The sequence below is a fragment of the Stegostoma tigrinum genome, chromosome 34, assembly GCF_030684315.1.
Source record: "Stegostoma tigrinum isolate sSteTig4 chromosome 34, sSteTig4.hap1, whole genome shotgun sequence".
NCBI classification, from domain to species: domain Eukaryota; kingdom Metazoa; phylum Chordata; class Chondrichthyes; order Orectolobiformes; family Stegostomatidae; genus Stegostoma; species Stegostoma tigrinum.
In genome coordinates this window covers 17216714-17235618 of record NC_081387.1, presented here as the reverse complement: position 1 = coordinate 17235618, position 18905 = coordinate 17216714, and the positions used below count along the sequence as shown (strand labels likewise).

General features: G+C 46.8%; 3 protein-coding genes across 17 annotated transcripts in view; 1 reads left to right on the top strand and 2 right to left on the bottom strand.

Moving 5' to 3' along the window:
• LOC125446330 (zinc finger and BTB domain-containing protein 43-like) overlaps positions 1–4778 on the bottom strand; it is a 29628-nt gene extending 24850 nt beyond the window's left edge. The window contains exons 1-2 of the mRNA XM_048519828.2: positions 4764–4778; positions 3528–3623 (exon numbers count right to left, since the gene is read on the bottom strand). The gene's annotated coding sequence lies outside the window, so the exon portion shown is untranslated. The remainder of the gene's footprint in view (positions 1–3527; positions 3624–4763) is intronic.
• Positions 1–18905, top strand: part of LOC125446329 (ras/Rap GTPase-activating protein SynGAP-like) — a 746401-nt gene that overhangs the window by 692421 nt on the left and 35075 nt on the right. The gene's annotated exons all lie outside the window — the stretch shown is intronic.
• Positions 5027–18905, bottom strand: part of LOC125446331 (zinc finger and BTB domain-containing protein 22-like) — a 46455-nt gene continuing 32576 nt past the window's right edge. For both annotated transcript variants that reach the window (XM_059639423.1, XM_048519829.2), the window contains exon 3: positions 5027–17560. In XM_059639423.1, the coding sequence (XP_059495406.1) occupies positions 16135–17560 (1426 nt within the window). In that variant the 3' untranslated portion in view covers positions 5027–16134. The remainder of the gene's footprint in view (positions 17561–18905) is intronic.

Here is an 18905-nt window from a genome sequence, read left to right as displayed (position 1 = left end):
CAACTCACCCCCCACAACAAACCCCCCCAACCCACCCCCCAACAAACCCCCCCACAAACCCCCCCCAACCACCCCCCCACAAACCCCCCCCAACCACCCCCCACAAACCCCCCCCCAACCCACCCCCCACAAACCCCCCCCCAACCCACCCCCCACAAACCCCCCCCCAACCCACCCCCCACAAACCCCCCCCCAACCCACCCCCCACAAACCCCCCCCCAACCCACCCCCCACAAACCCCCCCCCAACCCACCCCCCACAAACCCCCCCCTAACCCACCCCCCACAAACCCCCCCCCAACAAACCCCCCCCAACCCACCCCCAACAACACCCCCCACCCCCCCACCAAACCCCCCCCCACCCCCCCAACAACCCCCCCACCCCCTCCAACAAACACCCCCCACGCCCCCAACCCACCCTCCCCCCAACCAACCCCCCCCCCCCCCCCACCCATGGAACTATCAATTCTGGATTTGGTGGTGTGTAATGAGGCAGACTTGATTAGGGAGGTTAAGGCAAAGGAGTCCCTCAGGGCAGTGACCATAACATGATAGAATTCACCCTCCAGTTTGAGAGAAACTGGAATCTGATGTAATCGTATTACAGTTGAGTAAACACAACTCCAAAGATGTGATAGAGGAACTGGCCAAAGTGGTTTGAAAGGACAGCCTAGCAGGGAAGATGATGGAGCAGCAATGGCAGGAGTTTCCAGGGGTAATTGGGGAGGCACAGCAGAAATACATCCTGAAGAAGAAGCAGCATACTGAAGGGGAGCATGAGGCAACCACGGCTGACAAGGTTAGTCAGGGACAGCATAAAAGGAAAACAAAAAACATGTGATGTTGCATACATTAGTAGGAAGCCAGAGGATTGGGAAGCCTTTCAAAACTAGCAGAGGACAACTAAAAAAAAATGGGGAAGAGGATGAAATATAAATGTCAGCTAGGTAGTAGCATAAAAGAATACTACAGAGTTTTTTTGATATCTAGAAGGTAAGAGAGAGGCAAAGTGGACATTGGATCACTGGAAAGTGAGACTGGAAAAGTAACAATGCAGAACAAAGAAATAATGTAGGAACTGAATAGGTACTTTGCATCAGTCTTCACAGTGGAACTTCACTAGTTGCACACCAGAACTTCAACAGAGTCGGAGCAGAAATCAACATAGTGGCCATCATTAAAGAGAAAGTGCAAGGGGACCTGGAAGGTCTGAATGTGGATAAATAACCTGAAACAGATGGAGTGTACTGCAGAGTTCTGAAGGAGATAGCTGAGGAAACTGTGCAGGAATTGATGGTGATCTTACAGGAATAACTGGAGTCAGGGAGGATCTCAGGGTTTAAAAAAATGGCTCATGTAACACCCTGTTTAGAAGGAAGGGAGGCAAAAGGCAGGAAACTATCGACCAGTTAGCCTCACCTCAGTCACCGGTAAGATTTTAGAGTCCATTACTAAGGATGAGATTGCAGAGTACTTGCAAGTGCATGGCAAAATAGGGCTGAGTCAGTGTAGCTTCATCAAGGGGAGGTCATGCCTGATAAATCCATTAGAATTCTTTGAGGAGATAATAAGTGGTACTCACTGCCACCGAAGGCTGTGCAGGCCAAGTCATTGAATATATTTAAGACAGAGGTAGACTCTTGATTAACAAGAGGATTGAGGGTTATGGGGAAAAGGCAAGGTACTATTCTTGGTCTCATGCATGTAACACACAGAACAGCTGGAAGTTTTGTTGAACAGGAGCCCGAAGGTAGCATTTATTTATTACGTTAGTGCCAGGAAGAGTAGGGCTGCACAAAAATATCTTTAGCTGATCCCCACCTTTTGAACATAAACTCATTCCCAAATGCTTCCAGCAGAAAATTGAGAAAGCTTTCTAAAAACTACAAGTATAACTAAAGTTTAATTCTTGTTTCTTGCTGCGATTTTCTGATTCATGTTAATTATCACGTATATAAAGAAACATAATTGATAAATTAAATCTGAATGTAAATCTGACAATTTAATATTTACCTATTGGAGAGTGCTAGAACTTGTGGTAAGAATCCCACATGGTCTTCTACGAGACTTCACGGAGGAATCCATGTCTGTGCTCTTGGCGATACTTTAATCTACTTACCCTCTGTGGAGAACGAGCGCTGGCGCAGGGGGAAGAGTGAGAGAGACAGAGCAGGGGAGAGCTAGCCCAATGCCGGGGACAGTGAGAGCGCACGGCGGGGGCAGATGGAGCTGAGCAGAGGAGATCGTACCCTTGTGGGGAGTGCGAGCCCAGCATGGCTAAGCATTTAGGAAGGAACGCAATGTCAAGCTTTATTTATTTATTTCTCTACTTCACAACCAAGTATCTTTGTACCCAAGATGCCACTGGGAATGGCGACATTGTACACTTTTCATTGTACGCCCTTATCTGTGGAGTTGAGTACAATGAGTTCTAACTCTAAAGAAGTACAAGGGTAAGAAGGGAATTGAAGGATATACTGATGAGGGTGAGATGAAGCATGGTGATGGGAGGTTTGTATAGAAAAGAAATGTGATCACACAGACTAGTTGACCCAAAGTCGGTGTCCATGCTGTGAATTATATTTAATTCTGTCTGACTGAAAGTCTGCAAGAATCCATGACTTGCTGATTAAATTTAAAATACAAAATGGAGTATGAGTTCAAGGAATATCAATTTTGTGATCATATGAAAATAAATATATTTATAATTCTGTCAGGGGATGCAAACATCACTTGAAAGGCTAGCATTCTAACTTGAAAAGGCAAGGTGGTGGTGAGTTGCCTTCTTGAACCACTGCAGTCCACATGCTGTAGACGCACCCACAGTACTGTTAGGTTGGCAGTTCAAGGTTTTTGGCCCAGAGACATGAAGCAATTGTTACAATTTCAAATCCAGATGGCATGTGGCTTGGATAAAACATGCAGGTGGTGGTGTTTCCATCTATTTGCAGCCCCGGTCCTTCTAGGTGATAGAGGTCCCATGTTAGGGTGGTGCTGTCTAAGAAGCCTTGGTGAATTTCTGCAGTGCACGGTGCACACTGCTGCCACTGTGCATTGTGCCTAAGCGAGTGAATGTTAAGATTTGCATGACGTGCCAACCAAGCAGGCTGCTTTGTCCAGAGTGATGTTTGAGCTTACGTGGAGTTGGAGCTGCATTCATTCAGGCAAGGGGAGGCTGTTCCATCACACTCCTGATCTATGCCTTGTAGATGTTGGATAGGCTTTGCAGAGTCAGCAGGGAGTTACTGAGGAATTAGATTACCTACAATGTGGAAACAGGCCCAACAAGTCCACACCGCCCCTTGAAGCATCCCACCCAGACCCATCCCCCTACAACCCACACACCCCTGAACACTACAGGCAATGGCCGATCCACATAGCCTACACATCTTTGGACTGTGGGAGGAAACCGGAGCACCAGTCAAAACAGCCACCTAAATATTCTAATTTCCAGCAATTAGCCCAAAGCTCTGTGTCCCTTGGTGTTGCAAGTGTTCAGTGAAGACTTATTTGCATTTACTACAATACCTTGGCTGTAGTTTAAACCCCTCCAAAATAGAGGCGCTCAAAACGAATGGAGAAGTTAATTCCACTGGCAGGAAGGTCGAATCAGACTTGAGGTAGCTGGCAAAGGAAACAGAATGGAGACAAGGAGAAAACTTTATTTAAAAAAATATAGAAAGGATTGCGATTTGGAACGCACTGCATGAAAGAAGGATCACTTACAATTTTGAAAAAGGTATTGGATTTGCTGGGCTACACAGAAGACAGGGATTAATTCGATGGCTGTTTTAAAGAAATGGCACAAGTTCTGGGAGGGGATGGTGGTGGGAGATGTGGCAGATAGCTTGACCCTTTGCTGTAAGATTTTCCTGACAGACAAATGTTTACATGGGGTGCAGGTGAACTGACATGCCCAAGGACAGAACTGAAATTTCTGTAACACCAGATAAAATCATACTGAAATCAATTACAGGACCACAGTTAATTGAAAATATGATGCACATAATATGACACTTGAAAAGTGACAATCAGTTAGAGTCCGAGAACTGAAAATGTGATGGGGATCTATGTGTGAAATGTGAAGGGTGATAGGAAACTTTAGGCACGTTATGCCATTTACAAAATTACATCATTTCAGTTCAAATTGCAGACTGCTGGTTCACCTCTTATCATCCCAACGCCTTCCTGTGCATCTGATTCACTGTGGTAACCAGATAGCAGTGGCTGCTTTGCGTTTCAAGCTTCTCCTGCAATCTGGATCTTGGGCTACCAGACTCAATACTTCTGGTCCGAAACTCAACCCACTCTGTGCTTGACTCTTTGACATCCAGTGCACTCCCTCTCAGCTCAGGCTTCACTCTAAACATTACCCACTCATGTAACTCTAAGCACTGGCCTGTAGCTCTGCCTGGCCAGGCAGGGCTGAAATGGCAGCAGTGAAAGTTGAGTACTCATGTTCCCAGCAGACTTGAAATTGCTTTGTTAAGTGGAGGGTCCAAAGATTTGGAGCATGAGCTGATTAGGCCTGAAATCTCGGCTCATCTGAAAGTTAAAGCTCAGATGTGAGATGAAGGGGAGGCCAAAGGAGCATCTACCAGCCATGGGGCTGGGTCAAGTATCCACCACAGCCAGGTCAGGAACAGGGCTCCAAGCCGGACTGAGTTAGCTCAAGGCCCCAAGAAAAACTGAAAGTGCAGCCCATTCCAAAATTGAGAAGTAATGATTTTTGAAGACTAAACATTGTAGAAGCACATTTCTCACCATCCAGACTTGGAAATATATTGTGGTTTTTCGATTTCAGTAGAACATCCTCCCTAACAGCATACACCAAATGGATTGCAATAGTTCAAGAAGGCAGCTCACCACCACCTTCTTAAGGAATGGGCAATAAATACTGGCCCGGCCAGAGACGTCCACTTCTCTTGAATAAATGAGAAACAAACTTACACAATTATTTCAACAATTCACCTGAAAGAGGGTGTTGTAAACACTTTCCCACAAAGAACAACATTACACAATTGAAAACTTGCACCTCAAAACAATTTTTTTTAATGTTTTTATCACAGGCAATAAGACCATAATTAAATTTATTTTTAAAAAACTTATACAAATCCAAGTTTGAATACTAAGGTATTACAACAAATCTAATATTTACTTTAAACGCAGGCAATTATACTGCTAGCTAAAAAGATTCATTTCTAGTTTCCCTACAATCTCATTTTCTTGTTTTCCAATTAGGCACTACTTAATGATCATTGAGTTACATATCATGTGTTAAAGGCTGGAAAACATGGCTCTCCCCACTCACATCAGACAATACTTTTAATGTTAATACACAACAATACTTGCAGGTCATCATGGCAGAATAGAAATGCAATGTACACACACTTAAGCACATACATGTACTTACATACACTGCCTGAAATTACACAGTGTAGAGCAATCATAAAGAAACAAAATAATGCTACACCAAGGGGAAATCAGCCAATGCCAACACAGGATCATGAGCAACATCAAGGAGGCAATAAAAACATTATCAGAGTCACATGGAAACAGTGGACAGTCACTATGCAATACTGTGACAGCAGTATTGCAGAGATAGTGGAGTGTCACTAGTAAAGCTGAGAGAACAGTATCAGTTGTGATAGTGGGCTATCACTACCAACACTGTGACAACATACAGTCACTATTGATGCTATTACAATGGTATCACATGGAGATAGTGGACAGCCACTGCTAGCACAGGAAGCAGTCAAAGAGTCATTACTAGCACAGTCATAAGTGGAATGTGGCCACCCACAAGGTTTGACCATGTCAAAACACCAAGTTTCTGCAGCCCCATTTGAAAAGCAAGCAACCCCTTTGCAAAGGATAAAGAAAACCTGATCTCCTGAATCTTCTATTTTTTGTGCCAGTCCATTTTGCTGAAAGAATGTATCCTTTGGATGGAAAACTATGCACTCAGGCACTCCCTCTCTCTCTATCACTAAAACGTCCCCCAGTGTTCAATTGGAGAAACAAGGTGCTCAATGACTAACTTCCAAAGGTGAACCCTTGAGGTCAGTGTTCATGTAGAACCACAGGAAGGGTATTTCACTTTGGAATACTGTATTTGATCACACCCATACTGGATGTGGGTTTATTTCAACCTGGCTCACAGACAGAGAGGCAGTAGGCACAAGTGGGAATCCCACAGGATCAGGTTGAATGGAAGTGTAAAATCGGGTTGCGAGGTGATTAAACATTGCAGCACCTGATCCTGCCACATTTCCCATGGGTTAAAATTGCCACAATAGGATTTCTACACAAGTACTGAATTGTGATCAGGAGTGGAAATCTCAGCTACCTTGCTATTGTCCACCTCAGACCAACGTGGCTAATTATGGCCCACAAACGCTGCTCCAGCACTGCACAGAGATCAAATCTGGGATCTTCCCAGTCAATATCGTTCCTACACCTGTTGGCAGAGCTAAAGTAACCCGAATAATTTATATGACGCAATTGCTGCAGGTCTTTCAGTGTGTAACTTGATAAGTACTCTAGTTACTGTCTAAACTTGCTCATGCATTATAATATAAAAGAAAACACATATAGGGACCTTACAAACTGTACAGTCATGGGCAAATACAATTTAACACACAGATATGAGGCGGCGCACCTTGAAAGGAAAACAGAAAAATTACGTACTTTGTAAATAAGAAATTGGATGAGGTAGAAGAGCAAAGGGATCTTAGGGACACAAGTGTGCAAAATAATTAAAAATACGTCTAAAGTAGCAGGGTTCGTTTCTAGAGGAATAGGTACAAAATAAATAAATTTTTGCGTGCATAAATCCCAGCAGCAGGCCAGGCAGCCTCTTGAACTTGCCTCCCCGGTTTAGTAAGATCAGAGCTGATCCACAAGATTAACTTTGCTTTCTTGCTTCACCCGTTGCCCATGCTCTATTACCCTCAATTCCAACAGAGTCATTCAGTCACCCCCAACCTTAAGTATCCAGAGATCTCTAGGGGTGTGGAGTAGAATTTCAGAGGATCATGATCTGCCGACTGGAGAAATATCTCTTCACTCCAGTTTTAAATCATTCATGCCTTATCCTGATGCTATACCCTTTTGGGCTTGAACCCTAGCGAAGGAATACAGCCTCCTGTGTCCAGCAGCTCCCTCTCAAACCTAATTTTATTCAATATGACGGGTCCTTACTCTTAACCCCACAAAGCATTACAGGCCTAAACTACCTAATCTCTCCTTATTAGGGCAATCCTGCTGGCCCAGGAATTACCTTAGTGAACCAACATTACTACAATGCCCCAAAGGAAAGCATATTGTTTTGTTTGTAGGGAGTTGAAATTGTTAAGTTATCCTGATGTGGTCTCACCAAAGCCATGCACAATTTCAACAGACTTTCTCCCATTAACAATAAAGACCAAACTATTATTTGCCTCAGACGAGGGAAGGAGTTGAGAAGGAGAATCCTTCCTGGTATCTTCAGCTGGTGTGGGAATTGAATCCAGGCTGTTGGTGTCATTCTGCATCACAAACCAACCAAGCTAACCAACCTCTTTGTATAAGTAACACTGGAGTAACATTCATGCCCATGAAGGGTAACAAGAGAAATCAACCACTTCTATGTCACTTTTAATAACAACTGAGAGTGACCATGCCCAGAATCTTAATTGAGCCAGGCTTCTGAAGAAACAAAATTAGAGACTGCTGGAAAAGCTCTGAGGAAGGGTCTCCAGACCCGAAACGTTAACTCTGATTTCTCTTCACAGGTGCTGCCAGACCTGCTGCGCTTTTCCAGCAATCTCTGTTTTGTTTCTGATTTGCAGCATCCACAGTTCTTTTGGTTATATTGGGCATGTGAAGACCTTAGCTACAGGAAAAGCTTAGAAGCAAGTATGTTGTCAAGGAGTATGGAGAGAAAGTGGAAAGATGAGAACCAGACATGATCATATTGAATGGTGGAGAAGGCTCAAATGGCCAAATGGAATACTCTTGCTCCTAGCTCATCTGCTTTGACATGACTCGCTTCCTGACTCTCCAAAGTCATCCTGCTTGGCTAAATAAATGCAACTCCAACTAAACCCAAGATGCTTGATACCATCCTGAACAAAAATGCCCACCCCCCAGTTTAAACATTCACTCCTTCCATCATTTTCACACAGTGGCAGCGGTGGCTATAATGTACAAGATGCACTATCGCAACTGAGGATCCTTTGACAGAATCTTCCGAAGTTGCAACCTCTACTATCTTGATGCACAAAGCCAGTAGACACCAGCGAACACTGCTACTACAACAGCTCCTCCAAGGAGAGCACTGTCCTTACATGGGAGCATATCACAGTTCCTTCATTGGAACTCGCTTCCTAACAGCACTGAATATTCCCACACCTCAAAGACTCTAGGGATTCAACACCACCTTCTCAAGGGCAATTAGGGATGAGCAACAAACACTGGCCTTACTGTGGTTAAAGAGGAAATTTCCAGGAGCATGCATCGCTGTACTCAGTCAACAAAGTCCTAGTGTTGCTACATCATCCATTGTGACTAACCCCATTCGTCCACAAGGCACATCCAGTGCTTTCAAACAGCAGTGCATCACCACTCTGAGTGGAGAAAAGTCATTCAGGTTGCCATGAGAAAAAGAGGCATCTATTAGGTCCCAATATCCAAGCCTTACAAATATTCAGATTCCTTTTTGAATGTTCAAAGCTACCATTATGACTGGCTCAAACTGAAAGAGAAATTTGGTTCTCAACAGATCCAAATACAAACAAGGGTCATGAAAGCCAGGCAGACCTGCCCAGAGATGCAGCAGTTTCCTAACAACAGGACAGGCAGGAGGATAGTTTTGATGCCCACTGGGAACGTTGCTTTAACCCATCCACAGCAGAAACACCTTTATCATGTGACTGGAATGTGCAGTGGTTAAGGGAGTTGGGGTGAATGGCACAAATGAATTTTAAAGAGAAAACAGATTTAGAACAAAGGTGGGAGAAAGGAATTCAATGAGATGAAGACAGTTGGGAAGAGGCTCACATAGGCCTAGATAGGTTGAGCCAGATGGCCTGTTTCTTTGCTGTGGATCTGAGGCAAACAGAAAATGCTTGATGAAACATGTCCGGACCTCGGACAGCAAACTCCCTGAAAACATGCCTACTTTGGACTTCCAGCAATAAACAGGACGCAAAAATGAAAAGTGTCCTAGTTAATGCTGGCATTTAGAGACAACTAATTCAGAATACTGCTCTGATTGAACATATGCTGAACATGAGAAAATAGGACAAGGAAAAGGACAATCCTTCAAGGGGCTTCTCTGTTATCCATCGTTGACACATTGACTAGGAGAGTGAAGAGGAGCAGTTACCTCAATTTGCTAGGCACAGGTTCTAAACAAGGCCAAGAGCACTTGGGTTCAGTTCCCAAATAGGTAGATTTGGGACCTGCCTCTTCGCCTGGGATGTGGTAGCTCAGATTTTGGCCAGTATAACATAGGATTAGATTCAGGCTTGGAGACTGGCCGTTGAAGCAGATTTGCCCAAGACTGTTCCAAAATGCCGGCAGGATTTCACGATGCTCAGAGGCAGGAGGAATTCCTCTATGTTACCTTCAAACTGCCCTTTTGCTGCTGAAATTCTCACTTTCAAATTCACAACTGTGAAACAGAGAGAAGCAAATACTTACATACAGAACTCTTCATGATCTCAAGAAGCCCCATGGTGAGGACCAAGTACTTAGCCACAAATCCAGCCACAAGTCTGCATACAGCAACTCCACACCAACCCCCCACCTCTCCAAACAACTAGCAATCTGATAATGACTTCATCTGTTTTGAAGTGATTTTAGAGGGAAAAAAATTGAGGCCCCAGGGAGAACCAGCTTTCACATCACTGAAATAGTGCCTCCTCCAATGACAGTAGGAGAGGCCTCAATTTCATCTGAAAGGGACACCTCCAACTGTGTAGCACTCCCTCATTACTACACTGGGAAGTCAGCTGACATCGGGTGCCTGAGAACCTGCGATGGGAGGCTTGAACCCAAACATTCTGACTCCGAGGTGAGAATGCTGGCTCAAAACTACATCATAGTTATATTCTACATTAACTCACACTATGGATTGTCTACTGTGGATTTATTTGGAAAAACCTGCCCCAAGGATATAAGCCACAGAAACATGCAGGAAGCAAATGACCTCGGATCATCAGCAGCTTGTTTAGCATATGATTAACTTCATGACATGATACTCCACATAAAAAGCATCTGAATATCAAGAGCAAATGGGCGTGGTATGGGGTGGCAGGATTCTTGATGTACAATACTGCACTGACGGTTGGCATTTGCCAACCACCTCCCTCTCACCCACAGGCAAACTTGGAACTTCCTGAATATCTCCACCTTTCGGATTTCCCCTGGAGGCTGCAGCAAGGGATACCAAACATGGTTATTGGGAGGTTCCGCATGGGGCAAATCTAAAGGATCCCCTCCTTGACTAGCAAGTGGCTGTCAATCCTAATGTTTTACTTCCATTTACCCCCTTCCAGCAGAAGTCACCACGACACATTTAAACTTCGAAGCTCATCCATGGAATCTTCCAACGTAAAATGTGGCCACTATTCCCTTGATGAGGGAGGAGGCATGCGTCAATGGTCTGGGGAAACTGCATTAAAATCACTCCCATTCTGTCAATCAGAAAAGTGAAAAGTGGTAGCACACTTGACGTTGTTCCAGGTTCAAGTCCCACTCTAGTTCTAAAGTACAAAAAGCCGAGGCTGGGAGCGAGCTGCACTATCAAAGGCACAGTCTTTTGGATGAGACATTAAACCAAGGGCATAATTTGCCCGCTTAGACAAATGTAGAAGCTCCAATGGCACGAATCTGAAGGGCAGCACGGCAGCTCGGTGGTTATCACTGATGCCTCACAGCACCAGGAACCTGGGTTCGATTCCAGCCTTGGGTTTACTGTCCATGTGCGTTAGCGCGCTCTCCCCATATCTGTGTGTGTGTTGGGTGGAGTGAGTATGCGCAATTGCCCATAGGGTTCAGGAATGTGCAGGCTACGTGGATTAGCCAATGGATATACAGGGTTACAGGGATAGGGTTGGAGTGGGTGGAATGTTCTTCAGAGGGTCAGTGTGACTCAACGGGCTGAATGGCCTGCTGACACACTGTAGGGACTCTATGACTATTCTAACCGCAGGGGAACTTTCCCTGTTGTCCTGATATGTATTTTTTCCTTAACAATTTACAAGAGTAGATTATCTGGTCATTATCTCAGTGCTGTTGGTGGAAACTTGCTGTGCACAAATTGGCTGCCCTATTTCATTTCAAATAAGAACTTCACTGACTTCAAAGTGCTTTGACACATCGGGTGGTCATGAAAAGGGATATGGCAGGGATTGGCGCCTTTTAAACTATGGTACAATTTATAATACAAATTTCAAAAATTTCCTAAGTAGTATTGATATTCTATCATGTTGCAACCTTGTACTGCCAGGTACAACAGGCAACAAGGGGAGTCAAGGTTATGTGCCATGCACAAAGCTGGGCTGGTGGATGACACTTTGGGTGCCGTTTTTAACCTCGCACTAAATTGCGGCAAGTTCTAACTCAAACAATCTGCCAGACCCTGTGGATTTCTCAATGATCTCAAAGGTCAAACACCCTTGCTGACTTATGGGAGCTCCTGTACTATGATCAACAAAAATGAAAAAGGGTCATTTGGGATGGCGCTTAAAACAGTGAAAGTTTGTTCGGAACATCAAGGAGTCAAGGGAACACTCCAAGTACCTCATCGGCCCAGCTCACCAGTCACCAGCTTTCCCACAAGTGGCAGAGTCAGTAGATCACGCTACAGGTCACCTGTCCCAATATTGTCTCGTGTGGCTCAGTGCCACATCTTGTCTGATAACTCTCTTCTGAAGCAATCCACAGCATTTCACTGGGTTAAAGCTAATATACAAGAGCGGATTGCTGTGGAGCTTCAAGTGTGGAAGTGAGTGGGGTTTGTGGGGCTGAGAACTGGTAAGAAAGTGGGATTAAATGCACCCTCCCCAAATTTCATTCTAAGAGGCAAACGCTGGTCCTCCCATCAATCGTCTCTGCTGTATGAGCTTCTGAGGAATCCAGTTTTCATGGACTAACAGCCAAAAACAGGCAATGAGCACACTCGCTACTTGAAGCCACACCAGCTCATGCGCAAACATGCCAACTGAAGGCTCCATCTTTTGAATGCCTCATGGGAGCTGCCAACAGTGTGAACAGCTAAGTGAAGCCTCTCCAGCCTGAAACTCAGGACAGCTTTTGGTCAGAGGGCACAGAATTGCAAAAATTAGCCAGCATACTTAATATGCTTAAACTGGTGACTGCAGAGATGGGATATAATTATTGCTCTCTACCAGCAAGCAATAAGCGAGGATGGAGGGACCCAGGGATGTTCTCTGGCCTTCATAATATTCTGGGGACCCACGTTCAAATCTCACCATGGCAGATGGTGGAATGTGAAATCAATTTTTAAAAACATATGGAATTAAAGTCTGATGATGACCATGTAACCAACGTCAATTACAGGAAAAACCCATCTGATTCACTAATGTCCCTTAGGGGCATAAGTTGCCATGCCTACATGTGACTCTCTACCACACAGCAATTTGGATGACTCTTAACTGTCCTCTGGGCAATAAACACTGGCCCAGCCAGCGATACCTACAATCCTGGGAATGAATTTAAAAACAAAATCAGTAAAATAAAAAATAAAAATTCCTTCAGCCCTTTTACGTGACACTACTCGGTTCAGGCATGGTGAAGACAGCCTTTGTGGTTGTTGATGATGCCGGGGATTGGCCACACAAAGACGACAGAAGAGTGAAACATCAGCACAACAACAGAAAGTGCTGGAGAAACCCAGCAGGTCTGGCAGCATCTGTAGATGTCAAAACAGAGTTAACAGTTCAAGTCTAGTGACCGTTCATCAAGCATCAACCCACACTCTTTGCTCAGACCAGGTGTGCTAGTGTCAGAGATAATGGGAACTGCAGATGCTGGAGATTCCAAGATAATAAAATGTGAGGCTGGATGAACACAGCAGGCCAAGCAGCATCTCAGATGAAGGGTCTAGGCCCGAAACGTCAGCTTTTGTGCTCCTGAGATGCTGCTTGGCCTGCTGTGTTCATCCAGCCTCACATTTTATTATCCAGGTGTGCTAGTGTTTGTTTTAGAAGGCAGATTAATTTTCTTGGAAAAAGAAGACTATCATGACCAAAACTATCCGTCGCCATTCAGAGACCACCCCTGTTATGCTAACCTTCAGATTACAAGATGATATAGACAGGCTAGTCAGATGGGTAGAACCATGGCAGATAAAATTTAATCCTGAAAAGCGTGAAGTGATGCATTTTGGAAGAACTCTCAAGCAAGGGGGTACACAATGAATGGTAGGACCCTGCTATTACAAATGATTGGAGAACCATTGGTGTACATGTGCAAAGATCTTTGAAGACAACAGAACAGGTCGACAAGATGGCTAAAATGGCACATAGCATATTTGCCTTTATTAGTAAAGGCACAGAATCCAAGAGTTGGAGGATTATGATGGAGCTGTACAGGACAGTGGTTAGGCGACAGCTGGAATACTGTGTGCGGTTCTAGTTCCCTGACCATACAAAGGATGTGATTGCTCTGGAGACGGTACTGATGAGATTCTCCAGAATGTCACTTGGACTGCAGCGATTCAGTTATGAAGAGAGACTAGGATAGGCTAGGGTTGTTTTCCTTAGAGCACAGAAGACTGACAGAGGAGCCTGCTGAGGTCTACAAATTATGGAGGGGCTGGATAGGGTCGATAAGAGTAAACATTTCTCCTTAGTTGAGGGGAATTACCTGGGACATAGATTTAAGGCAAGTATGGGTGGTTCAGAGGGGACTCAAGCAGAAAGTTTTGCACCCAGAGTGGAACTCACTGCTTGAGAGGGAGGTAAAGGCAGGAAAAATTACCATGTTTAAGTAGTACTTCGATGAACAATGAAACACCATACCACACAAGGCTATGGCTCAAGTGCTAGGAAAGGAGATTAGAGTAGAAAGGTGTTTGATGACTGGCACAGACTCAATGGGCCAAAGGTCCTCTTTCCAAGCTGTGATACATTATGACTCCAAGATCTTCTCCTGGTTAACTCAACAGCCTCTGTGCTCTCTCTCATAAACCTCTCTGCCTCCTTTACTCTTCAATCTGTGTCCCCTACCAGCAAGTTATTTTTCCCCCATCCCTATGCCAAACTTCCTTCGGCTTTCCAATCTCACCCTTCCATAATGACTTTTTTTGAAATCCCAGGCAAATAGAGCAAAAAGGCAGATCCCAAAGCAGTCCCCTCCTTTTACAGAAAGTCACTCAAAAGCAGCTGGGAATGGGGAACCTCTGAAAATCTCTCTTCCTTTTTCTTGGTAAGTTGCAACTCATGGTTTATGCTGAGGGCTGTCCTAGACTGTGCAGTTCGATTCCAGGCTGATCAACCAAAGGAAGCTGCACTTGAACTGCACAGGAGGAGGTGTATTGTGTACATTTCAACTGACTGAGCCAGGTACTAAAGGGTATGAGGCGAGTTTGGCACAACGGGAAATTACCTGACTACTCAATGCAATTTACCAGCACTGCAAAGTTGGCTTTTTATAACCTCCATAGGCTTTCCTACCCAACTTGTTTTCTGTTGCCAGAACAGTTCATGTCAATCTACTCTATCAAGGGAAAGTCAGAGGTCAAGTTAGTTCCTTGATCTTTGACATAAAGCATCTAGAGAGTTTACACAAAACACCCCACATCACAGTATCTATGTATGGCTCTCAGCTAACCTCTAGGTTCTTGGTTTTTGGTTCTGTTATTTTATCAAGAATGTAATTCAAAATAAATCAGTGAATGGCCAGAAAACAGGACTCCCTTAATTTGGCACCACGCTGTTGGAACCTCACTTCTCAAATAGCGTAACGTGAAGTCTCCAAGACGCTGCCAAAGAGCTAAACCAACAGACTTGGCACTGAGTTACATATCAGGGAGAGCGATGCTAATAACTTAGCCAACGAAGCCAACACTAAGGAACACCTCAAAGCAGGAAGGAGGGAATGTCACAGCTTGGCAACTGAAGATGCAGCCCTCAAGTCTGTCTCTTAAAAGCTCAAGCAGTCCACGTTATTCCCTGCTCTTCCACATAAATCTTAGCCTCTGGCATTAGCCAACCCATCAACCTTGTTAGCTCTTCTCTCTGCTGACCTAAAAGGTTTCAGGGTCATACTGATATTTTGTCGCCATAACCCAATGGTACACTGGCCATATGATCCAGCCAGAACAGCATACATCTGCCTTCTCCCTTCTGCTTCACCTCTTCGCTAAATTTTGCTCAACATCCGTTGATTCAACAGAATTCACACAATTCACAGCACCAGACGGTCCTTCCGGTGTTGCCTGTCCACTTCTCCGTATCGAACCGAACCAGGCACTCTATCTGGCCGGTTTTGGATGACCGAGGGTGCCTCATCCGATCTGACTTGACCTGCAATTCCAACCAATCTGCCTGCCTTTGCCCTTTCTGAATGACCAGCCTGCAGCTCGACTTCACACACCAAGATGCCAGGTTGTGATTAGGAAGAGTCAGCAGGTAGGTGGGGAGGGGTGGGAAGGGGTGTAGATGCTCTACCACTGAGGCCCTAGTCAATACGTCACAGAAATTTGCTAATCAACCCATTCAGAGACTTTGTTACACACCTCTGCAGCAGGGCAGGGGTCTGGAGGTGACTTGAATGCAGTGCCTTCTGGCTGAAGGGTAGAGACACTTTCCACACTGCACTGCAAAAGCCATTTGCAAACCAAGCGTGCCACTGGTCCCGTAGCAGGGACACGTCAGGAAATAGTGGCAGCAAAGAGCTACGTGAGAAACGCAGCCAAGATCCTGTAGAGACTCACTCACCTGATGGTTAAAAACGTGAGAAGGGAAACGGGCTGAGTGCTGACCGCTAGCTTGGGAAGAGGCTTGAGCCGGCTGGCGGGCAGGATGGTCAGGGAAGAGGAAGGGGTCAGGTGACCGGCCACTGGTTGTCTTCCTCCCCCACACTACCAACACCCCCTGACCCTACCTCACCGTGTCCCCCATCAATTGATGTCCGGGTTGGCAGTGGTCGCTCGTTGCAGCTTCTCGCACGCCGCCTTGTGCCGCAGGAAGCTGTCACGCCACATGAACTTCTTGCTGCAGACGTGGCACTCAAAGGGTTTAAGGCCGGTGTGGATCTTCATGTGCTCCACCAAGTGGTGCTTCATCTTGAACTTCTTGTTACAGATGGTGCAGCCAAAGGGCCGCAGGTTAAGGTGCATGTTGATGTGCCGGTCCCGCTGGCTCTTGTGGGTGAAGCTCTTGCCACAGTGGCAGGCGAACAGCTTGGCGCCAGGTCCCGGGCTGCCAGCTGCCGCCTGCACCGCGCCGTGGTGAGTGTCCCCCCGGGGGTGGTAGGTGGACAGCTGTCCGCCGGGGGCCTGGCCCGGGTAGGCTCGCGGCGCGCCCTCATCCAGCGGTTCATAGGCCAAGTCCTCGGACGAGCCACAGTAGTCGATCTGCTCGTCGAAAGCAGGCTCCTCAGCCCCCAGGAGCTCAGGCCCGGCCAGGGTGCACACGTCGCTGATGCTGAGCAGCTGCGGCTCGCTGCGCCGCCGGCCCGGCGCCTTCACAAAGTGTTGCTCGTCCTCCTCGCAGGTCAGCACCAGGTCTCCCTCGTCCGGCTTCTCCTTCTTGACGTGCACCCAGCGCTTGTGCGGCACGATGCCGGGCTGCACGCAGGCTGGCTGGGGCCACGGGCTGTCCGGCAAACCCCCTGCCGACACCTCGCCGCTGCCCGGGCCTCCCTGGTTACTGGTGACCTTCTGCTCCACCTCCTTAGCCTTGGCCGCCTCTTGGTCACCGTCCTCCACCTCCTCGTCCTCGTCCTCCTCGTCCTCCTCCACCACCTCCTCCTCCTCCTCTTCGTCCTCATCGTCGTCATCCTCCCCCTCCTCACGGGGGTCCGCCTTGGCCGGGGTCACCTCCCCGGCCTCGGGCCTGGCCTCCCGGGGGCTGAAGTAGTTGTTGCTGCTGCTGCTTGGGGACTGGTTGTCGGTGACACGGCACGGCCGCTGGCCGCTGGGGGCTGGGGCCTGACACTCCCTCAGCAGCTCGGTGCACTTGTCCACCACGTGCCACATCTGCAGGAAGCTGCCCACCGTCAGGTAGCTGACGATGTCGGCCGACGGCACGGCCAGGCGTCCGGCGTAGCACGACGCTAGGATGCCCTCGAAGGCCCGCGCGTCCATCACGCCCGGGAGCACCAGGCGGCTGGTATTGCGGAACAGCACCTGGTCATGGAAGTAGGGCGAGGAGGCCGCCAGCACTGCCCGGTGGGCCTTGAACACCTTGCCCTGCACGTGGATGGAGATGTCGCAGAACTTGCCCTCCAGCCGCTGCTGGTTCAGGCTCTCCAGGAGGTGGCTGCTGAAGTTGGGGAAGTCCACGTACAGCATGTTGCTCCCTGGATCCATGGCCGCTTCATTCCTGATTGTCAAGGGTTGGGGGGTTTGGAGACAAGGCAGGAGAAAGAGAAAGAAAGAGAGGGGGAGAGAGAGAGAGAATGAAAGGCATCAGAAGAAACGTATTTGCGTGGCAGGGTGAGGTCTGTCAACTTTAACACTCAGCATTCCCCAATAAGAATATGATTAGACTGGGGTGGGGGATGTAAAGCCAGTGTGGCCACCCCTGATCTTGTCAACTTTGCGCAGGTTAGGTTTAAAATTAAGCACAGCCCTCATTTCCAAGTAATTCTGTGAGGTCACAGCACACCCTTAATTCAACTCCATATTCCCCGTCCAACAAAGACAAAATCCAGCATCTCACCTCATGAAAGGTCCAACTAGACCCTTCTACCAACTACACCACCCCCTCATCTCCAAAGGCCACAACTCTTTTTGGGGTGGAAAGTTCCAGCTTCCCATGGCTCTCAAGCTTCCAGGCATCACCCCTCGATGGCCGAGTTTCTGACTTTTAAGTTCAACTCTCGTTCGTTCCGCTCTCCTTGCCTCCCCTCCCCTCTACCAGCACCTCCTATATTCCCTCGAACTTCACTTTGTGATATGTGACCTGTTGATTCACAGCTGCACACATCACACCTCACCCTCTGAAGCTACTCGAGCAAACTTCATTTTTAATCATTTTAAATATGTCCATTAGCTCTGCCTTCAATCATAGAACCCCTACAGTGTGGAAGCAGGTTATTGAGTCCATGTTGTCCCTCCGAAGAGCATCCCACCCAGGGCCCATCACTCCTCCTATCCTAACCCTGCATTTACCATGGCCAATCCATTTAGCCTGCACATCCCTGGACACTGAGGACAATTCAGCATGGCCAATTCACCTAAACTGCACAACGCTGGAGTGTGGGAGGAAACCGGACCACCTAGAGAAAACCCACACAGACACGGGCAAAATGCACAAACTCCACACAGGCAGTTACCCGAGGCTGAAATCAAACCCTGGCTGGACCCTGGCACTGTGAGGCAGCAGTGCTCACCCCTCAGCCACTGTGCCTGGCTGAACTCACGGGAATACAAGTCTTGTGTGCAGCCTGTCCTCATAATTCAAATTTCTTTGATTTTATATGGGAATAGAGATTCTAACTGTTCACCTAAGACCATAACAGCCTTCAGCAGGCAAATACTTGACACGTTTTTAAGAAATTCCCGCTGACCTATAGCTCGAAGCGCTAATTAATTTCAAATCAATGGATCAATGTTACCACTAGTGAGCAGCAACATCATCCCAAAAGCACATCAAACATTTCCTCAGCTAATATCACCTGTGATAACTACAGGCAGTTGCAGCTGGTTATCACAGCTAGTGCTGT